The sequence below is a fragment of the Artemia franciscana genome, chromosome 5 (genome assembly GCF_032884065.1).
Source record: "Artemia franciscana chromosome 5, ASM3288406v1, whole genome shotgun sequence".
Lineage (NCBI taxonomy): Eukaryota > Metazoa > Arthropoda > Branchiopoda > Anostraca > Artemiidae > Artemia > Artemia franciscana.
The window spans coordinates 45094870-45107645 of record NC_088867.1 but is presented as its reverse complement, the minus strand read 5'-3'; the positions used below and the strand labels follow the sequence as shown (position 1 = coordinate 45107645).

Here is a 12776-nt window from a genome sequence, read left to right as displayed (position 1 = left end):
GCTTAATGTCCATGAAGCATTAACTTCATTCTTCGCTAATTTTGGTAGGAATATTGCTTCCACAGCTACTTTATCTCGGCCTAAGCCGGACTTTAGATATTACCTAGGGCCGTCTTGTGTTAATTCTATGTTTCTTGAGCCAGTAACAGTAAGCGAAATTACTAAAATTCTTAATGGCTTGAAAAATTCGTCCTCATCTAGCCAGATTCTATTCCTACTAAGGTAGTTAAATCTATTCTTCCTTCAATAGTTGTGCCTCTAACAAAACTTGTAAATGTTTCATTTAATTATGATGTTTCTCCGGATGCTCTCAAGCGTGCTCGGATTATTGTTCTGTATAAAGGTAAACCAAGAAATGATCCAGCAAATTATCGACCCAATTCCAATTTTGTCAGTATTTAGTAAAATCTTCGAAAAGGCTCTGCTTTCTCGTCTCCTTACTTTTCTAAAATCTAAAAAATTTCTCCATGATTTTCAATTAAGTTTCCGAATAAAGCACTCCACTGAACATGCCTATATAACCATTTTGAATTTTATACATTCTGCATTAGATTCGGGATTAATTCCGGCTGTTATATTCCTGGATATTCGTAAGGCATTCGATTCTTCAACCCATGAAAGTCTTCTATCAAAGATGTCTCATTTTGGCATTAGGGGTAATGTATTTTTTTGGTTTCAATCTTATTTCAATGATAGGTTAATTTCTTTCGATCCACTTTTCCGTTCACCCTCACAAGTGAATTTTGGCGTCCCTCAGGGATCAGTTTTAGGGCCTCTGCTATTTTTCATTTATATAAATGATCCTTCTTATGCAGTAAAAAAGCAGAAACTTATTCATTGCTGTATACTCTATCATCCTAAGCCTTCCCTTGCCCATAGTGCTAACTGTAATTTACTCTCATCTGATGTCCTTGTTTGTTTTGCGCATGACAGCACACTTGGCACTTTGGGAAATCGGGAATCTGAGCTTCGACTAAATCTGGAAAATTTGTTAGAGAGAGTAATTTTATGGCTTAATGCTAATTGTCTTGCTCTAAATTTTTCCAAGTCCATTTTTTCTTTTTCGCAGGATTTATCCCCAGTTATCAGAAATTCATCAGCCAAATGGCATAATTCATAGATCTAAAGACCGAAATATTCGTCTTCTGGGCATTCTTGTTGATGAAAACTTGCCTTTCAAAAGTCGCACTGATTTGATCAAAATGAAGATATGCAGGAGTCTCGGTATTTTAAGGAAGCTTAAACATATTTTCCCTGGACCAATTTTGAAAATACCTTTTCCGATATTATCCAATCTTACATTTCTTACTGTCCATTAGTATGGATGTCAACCCTTCCTTGATTGTTAAAACCACTTTCTACGATTTACAAGAAAGCTAGAAACCTCATTTAGGAAACTAATTCAAGAGTTATCCCATTACTTAATCTAGAGTCACTGTATATTCTTTCGTGTGCATGTTTTTCTTTTCCTCAGCTTCATGGTGACTTGACCTCCCCCATCCCCTAAGTATTCCGCCATATTTCACCTCTGATCAGAGTAATTATAATCTTTGCAATACCAAAAATCATATTCAAGTTTTGTTTACTACTTGTGTAAGGTAAGATTTTAATCCTTTAATTGCGAGTCATATTGTTTAAAATAAATTGCCCGAATCAGCTCGAAGGTGCCACTCATTCAGTTTGTTCAAAAAATTATTAAAAATTCTTTGGCTTCTTACAAGTTATTTATCTATTTTTATTTCATTCGAGTCTAATTAATCTACTGTTGTACTTAATTAATTTAGTCTATCAATCTATTAGTTTATTTAGTTTTGTTTTCTATAGTTTTTACTTTATTTATATTTTCCTTTCTTCTCCTTTTTGCTCTTCTCTCTGTGAGTGAGTGATTATTTTCTTTTCTCTGAATAAGTAACTCATTTATCTTCCCCTTTTTTTACAGGCTAAAGAACCTTTGGTTCAATAGTAAAATGTAATATTTTATGCGCATTTCATGATGAATAAATCTTTTCTTACCATCAGACTCAGTGTATCAGAGAACCCCACTGTAGAGGTTTCAAGCTCCTATGTGCAGAAATGTGGAATTTTGTATTTTCTGTTAGAACAAAGATCACGGATACGTGACTATTATTTTGTTTTCTTTCCAAGGGGGATCATATTGACTCAGTGGTCCTAGAATATCACGAGGGGGCTTATCCGAACATAAACTAAAATTTCTAGGGCCATTCTTAAGTGGCCAAAAAATTGGAGGGCAACTAGACCCCCCATCCACGATCATTTCCTCCCGAAGTCACCCGATCAAAATTTTGAGATAGCCATTTTGCTCAGCATAATCGAAAAATATAATAAATATGTCTTTGAGGATGAATTAATCCCCTACAGCCCCCGGGAGAAGGGCTGAAAGTTGTGAACTTTGCCCATTATTTTCATAAAGTGTTGGTTATTGGGAATGGGAAGTATACAGACGTTTTCATTGGGAATTTTTTTGGTGGAGTGTCAGGGGGAGAAGGTTACGAGGAATTTTTCGTGGGAAAGAAAATTTTCCATGAAGGGGGCGCCGGATTTTCAAGTATTATTTAAAAAAAACGATCAGAAATTAAATAAAAAAACAAGTTTTTTCAACTGAAAATAAGGAGCAACATTAAAACTTAAAACGAACAGAAATAGTTACGTATATGATGAGGTTCGTCCCCTCCTCAATGCCTCGCTCTTTAAGCAAAAGTTTTTCTTTAGTAGTTTCAAAAGAGCCATTTATTCTAATTAAACTCTTTGTGATTCAGGTCATAATGAAAGAATTGGAACAAAATTCAAATTTTAGCGTAAAGAGCGAGGTATTTACGAGGGGTTTAACCCCCTTAAATACGTAATGATTTCTCTTCGTTTTAGTTTTAATGTTGCTCCTTACTTCCAGTTGAAAAAACATGTTTTTTAATTTATTTAATAATCCTTAGGAACGAATGCACAACTATGTATTATTACTGGCTCTGAAACTGGGAAATTATTTACATATTTTTTGATAGGTCATAGATTGGCTATTCCATAATTATTAATCTGTAGCTTTTAGACCCTCTTTGGGATACAGTTGTTGTTTGTGCCACATAACGGTAGAAAATTCCACTTTGCTGTGGCACAACTTTTATTTCTGCTTAAACAGAGCACTAAAGTTTTTTCCCTTCGACTAAGCCTACTTTAATTTTCTAGGAGCATTGCTTTGAAATAATCACACCTGAAGAAAAAAATCCCAAAACACAAACAAACCATTATCCTCGGAAAGAAAGCGAATTTTCGTGTTTTTTAAACAGTTCTTGGTAACGAACTGAAGTAAGGAGCGACCCGGCTCAATAGTAACCGAAACTCTAAAAAAAGGAATTTTGATACCAATACTTACGTCAAAAGAATTGCATTTTGTATGCTGATTCTAATATATAACTTTCATCAAGTTTAATTTTACCCATCAAAAGTTACGAGCCTGAGAAAATTTCCCAGAAGACATGATCGTGTTTTTTTTTTTGGATGCGTGTTTATTTGTTTGTTTGTTGTTTTTTTTCCAAGAGGAGATCGTATCGACCCAGTGGTCCTAGAATATTGCGAGAGGGCTCATTCTAACGGAAATTAAAATTTCTAGCGCAAAAAAGTGACCAAAAAATTGGAGAGCACCTAGGCCCCCTCCAACGCTTATTTTTTCCCAAAGTCACCGGATCAAAATTTGAGATAGCCATTTTGTTCACCACAGTCGGTGAAAATCTAATAAAATCTAATATCTTCCCATGGAAGAATTTATCATAAGGTACGAAAATTTCCAAGAAGGGGGCGCAAGATTTTCTAGCATTATATAAAAAAAACACAATTAGAAAAAACTTGAAAAAACTTTTCTTCAGCTGGAAGTAAGGAGCAGCATTAGAACCTAAAACGAACAGAAATTATTACGTATATCGTCTCCTCCATAATACCTCATTCTACGCTAAAATATTTTTATTAAGTTCAACTATTTATTCTTCGGCCTTTGTGATTCAGGGGTCATTCTTAGAGAATTTGGACGAAATTCAAGCTTTAGTGTAAAGAGCGAGGAATTGATGAGGAGGAGAAGCCCTCAGATACGTAATAAAAATATACAAAGATAGAAGTTTGTCATGTAAGTTAATTCGTAAGTTATGTATATTTATTACTATTAAAATCGTTCTTAAAAAAATATTCTAGTTGCCTTTTTAAGTAACCAAAAATTGGAGTGCAACTAGGCCTTCTCCCCCACCCCTTTTTCTCATCAAAATCGTCCGATCAAAACTATGAGAAAGCTATTTAGCCAAAAAAAATAAATATGCAAATCTCGTTTTAATTATTCATGTGCAGTGAGCCAAAATCAAAACATGCATTAATTAAAAAACGTTCAGAAACTATATAAAAAAAAGTTTTAACTGCAAGTAAGGAGCGACATTAAAACTTAAGGTGAACAAAAACTATTCAGTATATGAAAGAGATTGACCTCTCCTCAAAGCCTCGCTCTTTACGCTAAAGTTATTTATTGTTTAAAAAATAGAGTTGTGAGGAAGAGTCAAACTTAAGTGTAAAGAGCGAGGCGTTGAGGAGGGGACAACCCTTTTCATATACGGAATAATTTCTGTTCGTTTTAAGTTTTAATGTCGCTCCTTACTTGCAATTACTATTGCCTTATTTACTATTTTTTTTTATTCAATTTATAAATAAAATCTTGAAACCTCTGCGACAGGGTTTTCTGATATGCTGATATCAATCGGTCTGATATGCCCTTGTGCGACAACTGTTTTGATTCTCAAATTCGAACTGTGTTTTGAATCGGAAGAAAGTTATGCATAAAATAGTTCTTAATTTCACCTCCTAACCTTGCAAGGGTATAAGTAAAGGGGATTAATTTCAGGAATATGACTGCCAAAAGAAATTTTGGAATATGTATCTAAGAGTACTTTCCAGCATAACTTTTTTGATATATTTGGGGATGGGTGCAGAAATTGTAATACATTATGCCTACTCAACAAAATCAAACAGTTTTTGGCAACAAATTGTAAGTAAGGAGTGATGCGACTCAATAGTAACGAAACTCTAAAAAACAGAATTTTGATATCAAGAGGTATATCAGAGGAATCCAGTTGTTAATTCCTAATACATAAAATTAATTAAGTTTAGAGCTACCCATCGAAAGCTACTAGCCTGAGAAAATTTGCCAGATTTTCGAAAAAGGAGGAATACCCCCTAAAAGTAAAGGAATCTTGATGAAAATTACACCACCAGATTCAACGCATCTGTATAACCCTGTTATAGAAGTTTCAAGCTTCCATCTGTAAAAATGTGGAACTTAGTACTTTGAATGAATGAATGAATGAACTTTATTACCCGTAAAGTATAAAAAACACAAAGTACGGAGTATTATAAATAAATATAAATAAATAAACAAAAACAAATACGATAAACAGCGAAGAAAAACAAAATTCAAACTAACAAAAGACAATATGAACTAATCAACCAGTATCTATATGGAAAAAAGGCTGCAGAGGGTCACAAACGTGAATAAAACTGACAGTCTTTTTACATAAATCATCACTGGAAGACCGAATCCGAGAAGGCACATCTACTAAACCAAATCGAGCAATTATTTTTTTGTTTCGGTGCCATCTAGGAAGCCGGAGGAGGAATTTGCAATATCTGAAATAAGCCGTACGTAGAGTATGTCGATCATTCTTACGAAACAGATGAGCCATGCCTGATAAAAACAAAAGCACAGGGGCGCAATAAGCGTTATAAATCATGCACAAACCGTTGCGGTTGTAACGGCTTTTGTTTGGGGATATTTTTCCGTAAGCGACGCATAGGTTTTTCACGGCTTGATTCACTAGGGATGAACAGGTAGTGGAAAGTGTTGGGCCGAAACACAAACCAAGCCAACTAACTAAAGAAGAACATGGTAGAACTGCAGTCCCAGCAACGAATGGAGCGACCGCATAAAGGCTATTAAAACAAATAAACTCGCATTTAGACGCATTAACTGACAGTCCAATCTTAGATAGTTCATTGGTTAATAAAGTAAAATTGGAAAGCAATCCACGGCGAGTCCGGGCAACAAGAAGAACGTCATCTGCATATGCAATAGAAGACAAACTAGTATTACCGTAAAAAACAGAACTTCTAAGGGGACGCAGGAACGATGCAAGCACGCATTTAAATATACTAGGAGACAATACGACACCTTGCCGAACTCCCTTATTAATTTTTACCGGGTCAGATATTTGGCCATTCCAGGTAACTTGAATTTTAGACTTTGAATACCAAGAAGACAATAAACTTAGTACGGAAGGATTAACACCTGAAGACGCAAGGGAAAATAGAGCCTGAGAGTGCACAATATTGTCGAAAGCTCCAGAAATATCAACAGTAAGACAGTATAAAGACATTTTAGCTTTTACGGCATCTTTCATGAGTCGGCTTAAAACATGATGTGCATGGGAGCAACCGAAACTTTTCCGAAAACCAAATTGAAAAGGCGTAAAATCACAATTCGACTCAATTTCTGGTAGTAACAAATGTTCAAGCAACTTACTTAAAAAACACGATACTGTAATGGGACGATAATTCACACATGACGTGGGGTCCTTGCCTCGCTTTTGAATAGACGTTACACGGCCACAAAGGAAACTATCAGGAACAAGCGACTGTGCTAAGCCAGACTGGAAAAATATTTGTAGATGGTTAAGTAGAGCAGGACAATCATAAGCAAAAAATCGGTAAGAAAGGCCGTCACTATCAAGGCTATTTGAACGCTTAATTTTTCTTAAGGCCCGGCGAATTTCAGATATTGCTACAGGCTGGACATGAGCCTGCAGGAGACGGTATGGTAAAAGCGGTTTAAGCAACTTATAATAAAAAGACTGAAGAAAACTGTTAAATACACTGAACACACGCTTATAATGATCAACAAAATTAACTAGCTGGAGACAAGATAGGGTAGATGGGGAACATTTCTCACTATTAATAACCTTATTCCAGGAGGCCTTATCGGTGGGGCCTGGCCATGCATTCAAGCGTGCCCTCTTCAAACTGGCCTTATATTCAAGTTTACACTTTTGTTTCACAGAGAAAACAGCTCCGGAAGATGGTCGGTCACATGATATCCACATACGTAGCCAAAATTTGGCTTTTTGCTTAGCACGTTTTACTTCAGGATCAACGTTCCAATTAGGCTTTCTTGTACCAATCCTAACTTTATCCACAGGCACTGCAGCTTTGGAAGCTGATTTAAGGCAATGGACGATTTGACAATAATAGAAATTTAGGTCAACTGTACTTGAAGGCGAGGAAACTGACGTTTGCAGCAGGTGATATGGCACTTTTGTGCCATATCAGGCACAAAAGGGGAATTGTCCGGGGGGAGATTCTTACCGGCTCGGAATTTGCCTAGTAGAGCTCTTTACCTGTCTTTGAAAAACTCGGTTTGTGGAAAAAGTTTTTTTTTAAATTAATACCGTAAAAGGATGTGTACTCCTGGGTAATAAGTACTGCAGGGCTGGCATGTGGTAACTGAAATGTTACGGTAGGCTTGGGCCAAAATAAGAGACGCATAAAATAAAATTTTTCATTTGAAGCGTAAAAGAGCTAAAATATAGTTCTGAGCAAATAGTGTTATCATCTCTCCCTCACTGCATTTAGTCCTGCAATAGTATTATCGTACTGCTCCATTGAAAATACAATAAACAGCAAGCATGTAATCTTAGAAAATGTAGCTAATTAACGTTCTGTTGCATAAAGCCATAAATATTTTTGTTCCAGACAAGCTCACCATTAGAAAACCCAACTTTATACCACGTGGTACACTCAAAAATGATATCTCCTCCTCAAAGGAAAGATGTTATGCTTCTGCGAGATATGGAAACTAGAAGAGGATCTGATTCCAAGCCTTCACCCCAGTCAACAACTGATGTTTCTGACCCAGAGGTAAGTAAAACATCCATGAAGCAGTTGTGCTACGGTCAGAAATCCCTAAACTATTATTTATTTATTTCACGGTTTTGAAATATTGTGCCTTGGTTCTTTGAGCTTTCAAAACGTTTGTAAAAAAAAAAAAAACGTGAAACATAAACGTAAGTTTTCAGAGTTTACTGTGCCGGTCTATCGACTCTATATAGAGTCATCTAGATTGTACAGATTTGAAAATGTACCCGAGGCCGAACCGGAATGATCTACCCGGACCTAAAATTGGCCCGAGTCACACCATAGTCACACCTGTTTACCAAATACAGTATTTATAAATGGTGTGTGTTCTTCCTGGATTTTATAGCAACAATTATACTACAGAGGCGAAAAATTGAAGTGGAAACAACAAATTGGTCGCCAAAATAGGCATGGATGGATTTTTGGCCTTGTATTTGTGCATACTTTTGTTTTTGTCTGTGACCATATTAGAAAGTTTCTAAAATCCAGAGCTGTCCTACATTGCATAAAGAAGTTGCATAAAGGCCAAACAAACAAACAGAAGAAAAACACACAGAAGTTGCATTTTAAGCCAAACGAAAAAAAATAGAAGTTGCATTTTAGGCGTAACGAATAAAAAACAGCAGAAGTTGCATTTTAAGCGAAAAAAGAACAGAAGTTGTATTTTAAGCGAAACGAAAAAAACTGAAACTGCATTTTAGGCGTAACGAATACGAAAGAACAACAGAAGTTACATTTTAGGTGAAACGAAAAAAAAACAGGAGTCGCATTTTAGGCGAAACGAAAAAAGACCAACAGAAGTTGAATTTTAGGCGAAACAGAAAAAAAACAACAGAAGTTGCATGTAAGGCGAAACGAAAAAAAATGAAGAAAAACGGAGTAATTAACAACCAATGAAATTATTTGCGTAAAAATACAATTTCTTGTGAGGCGCAGCACAGATTTTTTGACAAATCATTCCTGTTTTTATTTAGGGATGTATATCATACAAATTGGGAATCCACCGTACAAGTGTAAGTATACTTATCTTACAAGCAAACGATTTAGTTTTCAGCAGTTTTCGAAGTCACAGTTAACATGCTTCTATTGGTCAAAAAGAAACCATTGGCGTCTTAGGGCCAAATTCAGCAACTTTCCGAAAACCTATAACATATTATAAGGGTTCGTTTTTGGAATACCAACGTTACGTCATAGTGCTTCTTAAGGTAGATATATGTGTCCCTAAATGTATTCTCCTACTCAAACTACTTTAAGGCTTTATTTCCAACAGCTTTTGATTAAGCATTTTACAAACATTTCCTGAAAAAATACTTTGCTTATCTTGTTGATTCCAAATATGTTACATTTTTACGAGGGTACCACTGGGTATTTTAATCTGCCATTGTCCTTTGGGGGCGATATTTACACCATAGATCACTTTGTTATCCCTTCGTCCATAACAGATGCACACATAAATAGTTATTTTTGGTTCAAAGCTTAGTTTATTTGATATGGGTCTGTCACACACCATAACTGCTTCCAGTTTGTAGCCAAAATCACAAAAATGGGACTGAATAAAATTATATTGATAAATTATTAAATTAATTCTCATCTGAGGAGAGATATTTAGTGCATAAGTAATTCTATTGTCCCTTCGCCCGTAACAGACAACGTAAAGATACACAGTAAAGAGTGATGTTTTCGTTCAATGCTTGGTTTCCTAGTCATGGATCTGTCACAGACTGAAACTGCCTCAATTTGTAATCAAAATTGCAAAAAATTTGCCCAACAAAATGTTGGGTAGTCATTGTTGGTTTGTTATAATTTTTCAACCTGGTATTTTTTTTTTCTTGGAACTATTGAAGAATACCTGGAAACACTTGAGAGCACTTAATTAGCTTAAAACATGTTTACTTTACTACTAAGCAATTCATGTTGAAGGACCAAAGTCAACTTTATTAAACAAACATGTGTCCATCACTCAGATTATCTCTCAAATTATTTTAAATGGTATCTTTGTCAAATTTTTTCCTATCAATACACCAATCCAAAGATAAATTGTCACTCTTCGAAATCTTGTCATAAGTTTTCAGTCTCACATCTCATGTATGATTAAAATTATGAAAAAGGCTAAAATGCCTTGGAAAAGATTTGATTTCCAGGTTTGAATTTATCTTTTACTTTTTATAATAGTCTTCACCGCACCGAAGATCACAGCTCAGCATTATTTTGATGTCACGGAATTTTTTTGCACCTTACACCTTTTTTGTTTTTTGCACCTTTCACCGTACTGGACGGACTTTAAATTTATACTAGCTGTTGGGGTGGTGCTTCGCGCCACCCCAACACCTAGTTGGTGGGGGCGCTTCGCGCCCCCAAGCCCCCCCCCCGCGCGCGTAAGTCGTTACGCGCCATATTAGTTACACGCCATTGTAGTTGTGTCCCTGTGTCCCTCCTGTGAATATATATATATATATATATATATATATATATATATATATATATATATATATATATATATATATATATATATATATATATATATATATATATATAAAAATATATATATATATTTTATATATATATATATATATATATATATATATATATATATATATATATATATATATATATATATATATATTTAAATATTTTATATTTAAATATATGTAAATATATATATATATATATATTTTATATATATATATATATATATATATATATATATATATATATATATATATATATATATATATATATATATATATATATATATATATATATTTAACTACGTAAAACTTGCGTATATACAACATTCTTTGCTGTCCCATTGTCTGTCCATATAAATAGATTGTCAGGTTTACCAACTCTTGAACATGCAACATAATAATTGTCCATGGAAAACAATCCGTATTCAGATCCATACCGCATTTTTCTAACGATTGCTCTTGAGCTTTGTTGATGGTGATTGCTAACCGAATGTTCCCTGTGTCCCCGTCGTCATTTATATATCCCCCTGTGCCCCCGTCGTCCCCGTTCTAGTTGTGTCCCTGTGTCCTGGTCGTCATTTATATTCCCTGTGTCCTGGTCGTCATTTGTGTCCCGGTATCCCAGTCTGTAATTTCTCTTTGAGTGTCCCGGTCGTCATTTATATTCCCTCTGTCCCGGTGTCCCGGTCGTCATTTGCGTACCGGTGTCCCGGTCTGTAATTTCTCTTTGAGTGTCCCGGTCGTCATTTATATTCCCTGTGTCCCGGTCGTCATTTGTGTCCCGGTGTCCCTGTCTGTAGTGTCATCTTATAATAACGTCATATACAAAGCCTTATATACTTATAATGACGTCAAATACAAACCCACAAACAAACAAACATGCATATACAACTTATTTTTATATATATAGATAAGTTTCTTTTTTAGTTTTTTTTCTTTTTAATTTTTTTCTTTTCTTAGTTTTTTTCTTTTTTAGTTTTTCTTTTTTTAGTTTCTTCTTTTCATTGATTTGTTTTCTTCAATTTTTCAGTGTTAATTCTAAGATTGACACTTGGAAAAATCTTTACGTGCCAAGCATGCTAAAGCTCCAACAATTTATAATAAACCTCAATGTTTGGGTATCTGTTTTAAGGTTTTCGAATGACTTTAATCTATTGTCAAAATATATTGAAATATTGGTGCGACTCCTAGTTTTTTTTTAGTTTTTTCTTTTTTTAGTTTTTTAGCTTTTTTTAGTTTTTTTTTCTTTTTGGTTTTTTACCTTTTTTATTTTTTTTATTTTTTTTTACGTTTTTTCTTTTTAGGTTTTTTCTTTTTTTCTTTTTTTTATTTTTTTTTTTTTTTAGTTTTTCTTTTTAGTTTTTTTTTCAGTTTTTTAGCATTTTTCTTTTTTCTGTTTTCTTTTTCTTCTTTATTTTTCAGCGTCACTATGAAATATATCACGATGACCTTATCCAAGTCAAAATCCCAAACCCAATCATCATCGCTATCATTTTCAATTTTGATACGTTTTGACTCTCGCTGTCCAGGTGGATTTTCATCTAACTGCGCGGTTTTGCGTTCTTTAGCCGCAAGCCTTTTGGCATTAACCCTTTGAGCAGATTCCAGAGCTGTTTCTTCTGCCATTGTAGGATTTATACTAAAATTTCTCTTTGTATTAACTATTTGAGCAGCTTCCTCGTCTGTTTCTTCTGTCATTTTAAGATCTATACTAAAAATTCCTCTTTACATGCTAAGCTTGCTAAAGCTCAACAATTTATAATAAAACTCAACATTTTAAGTATCTGTTTTAAGGTTTTCGAATTACTTTAATCTATTGTCAAAATATTTCGGAATATTTATGCAATTCCCAGTTTTTACATTTTAGTTTGTTTTCTTTTTCTTCTTTATTTTTCAGACGTCATATGTCTGGCGTAACAGACATAGTGTAACAGACATAACACACAAACAACTTATTTATATATATATACTAGCTGTTGGGGTGGCGCGAAGCGCCACCCCAACAGTTTTTCCCATGGAAAATTGTACGTTGCATGTTCGAGGGTCGGTAAACCTGACAATCTATTTATATGCACCGACAATGGGAAAGCAAACAATGTTGTATATTCGCAAGTTTTACGTAGTTAATTTGTATATCTATATATATATATATATATATAAATAAGTTGTTTGTGTGTCTGTGTGTCGAGTGACGTCATGTTTGTGTGTCAACTGACGTCATATTTGTCGACTGACGAAATTACAGACCGGGACATCGGGACACAAATGACGACCGGGACACCAAGACATCTATATATATAAAAATAAGTTGTCTGTCTGTGTGTCTGTCTGTCAGGTGACGTCATGTTTCTGTGTCGA

At 34.6% G+C, this 12776-nt stretch overlaps 1 protein-coding gene across 3 annotated transcripts in view; it reads left to right on the top strand.

Moving 5' to 3' along the window:
- Window positions 1–12776, top strand: part of LOC136027479 (microphthalmia-associated transcription factor-like) — a 225660-nt gene that overhangs the window by 168995 nt on the left and 43889 nt on the right. For all 3 annotated transcript variants that reach the window (XM_065704786.1, XM_065704788.1, XM_065704789.1), the window contains exon 4: window positions 7789–7953. In XM_065704786.1, coding sequence (XP_065560858.1) covers window positions 7789–7953 — 165 coding nt within the window. The remainder of the gene's footprint in view (window positions 1–7788; window positions 7954–12776) is intronic.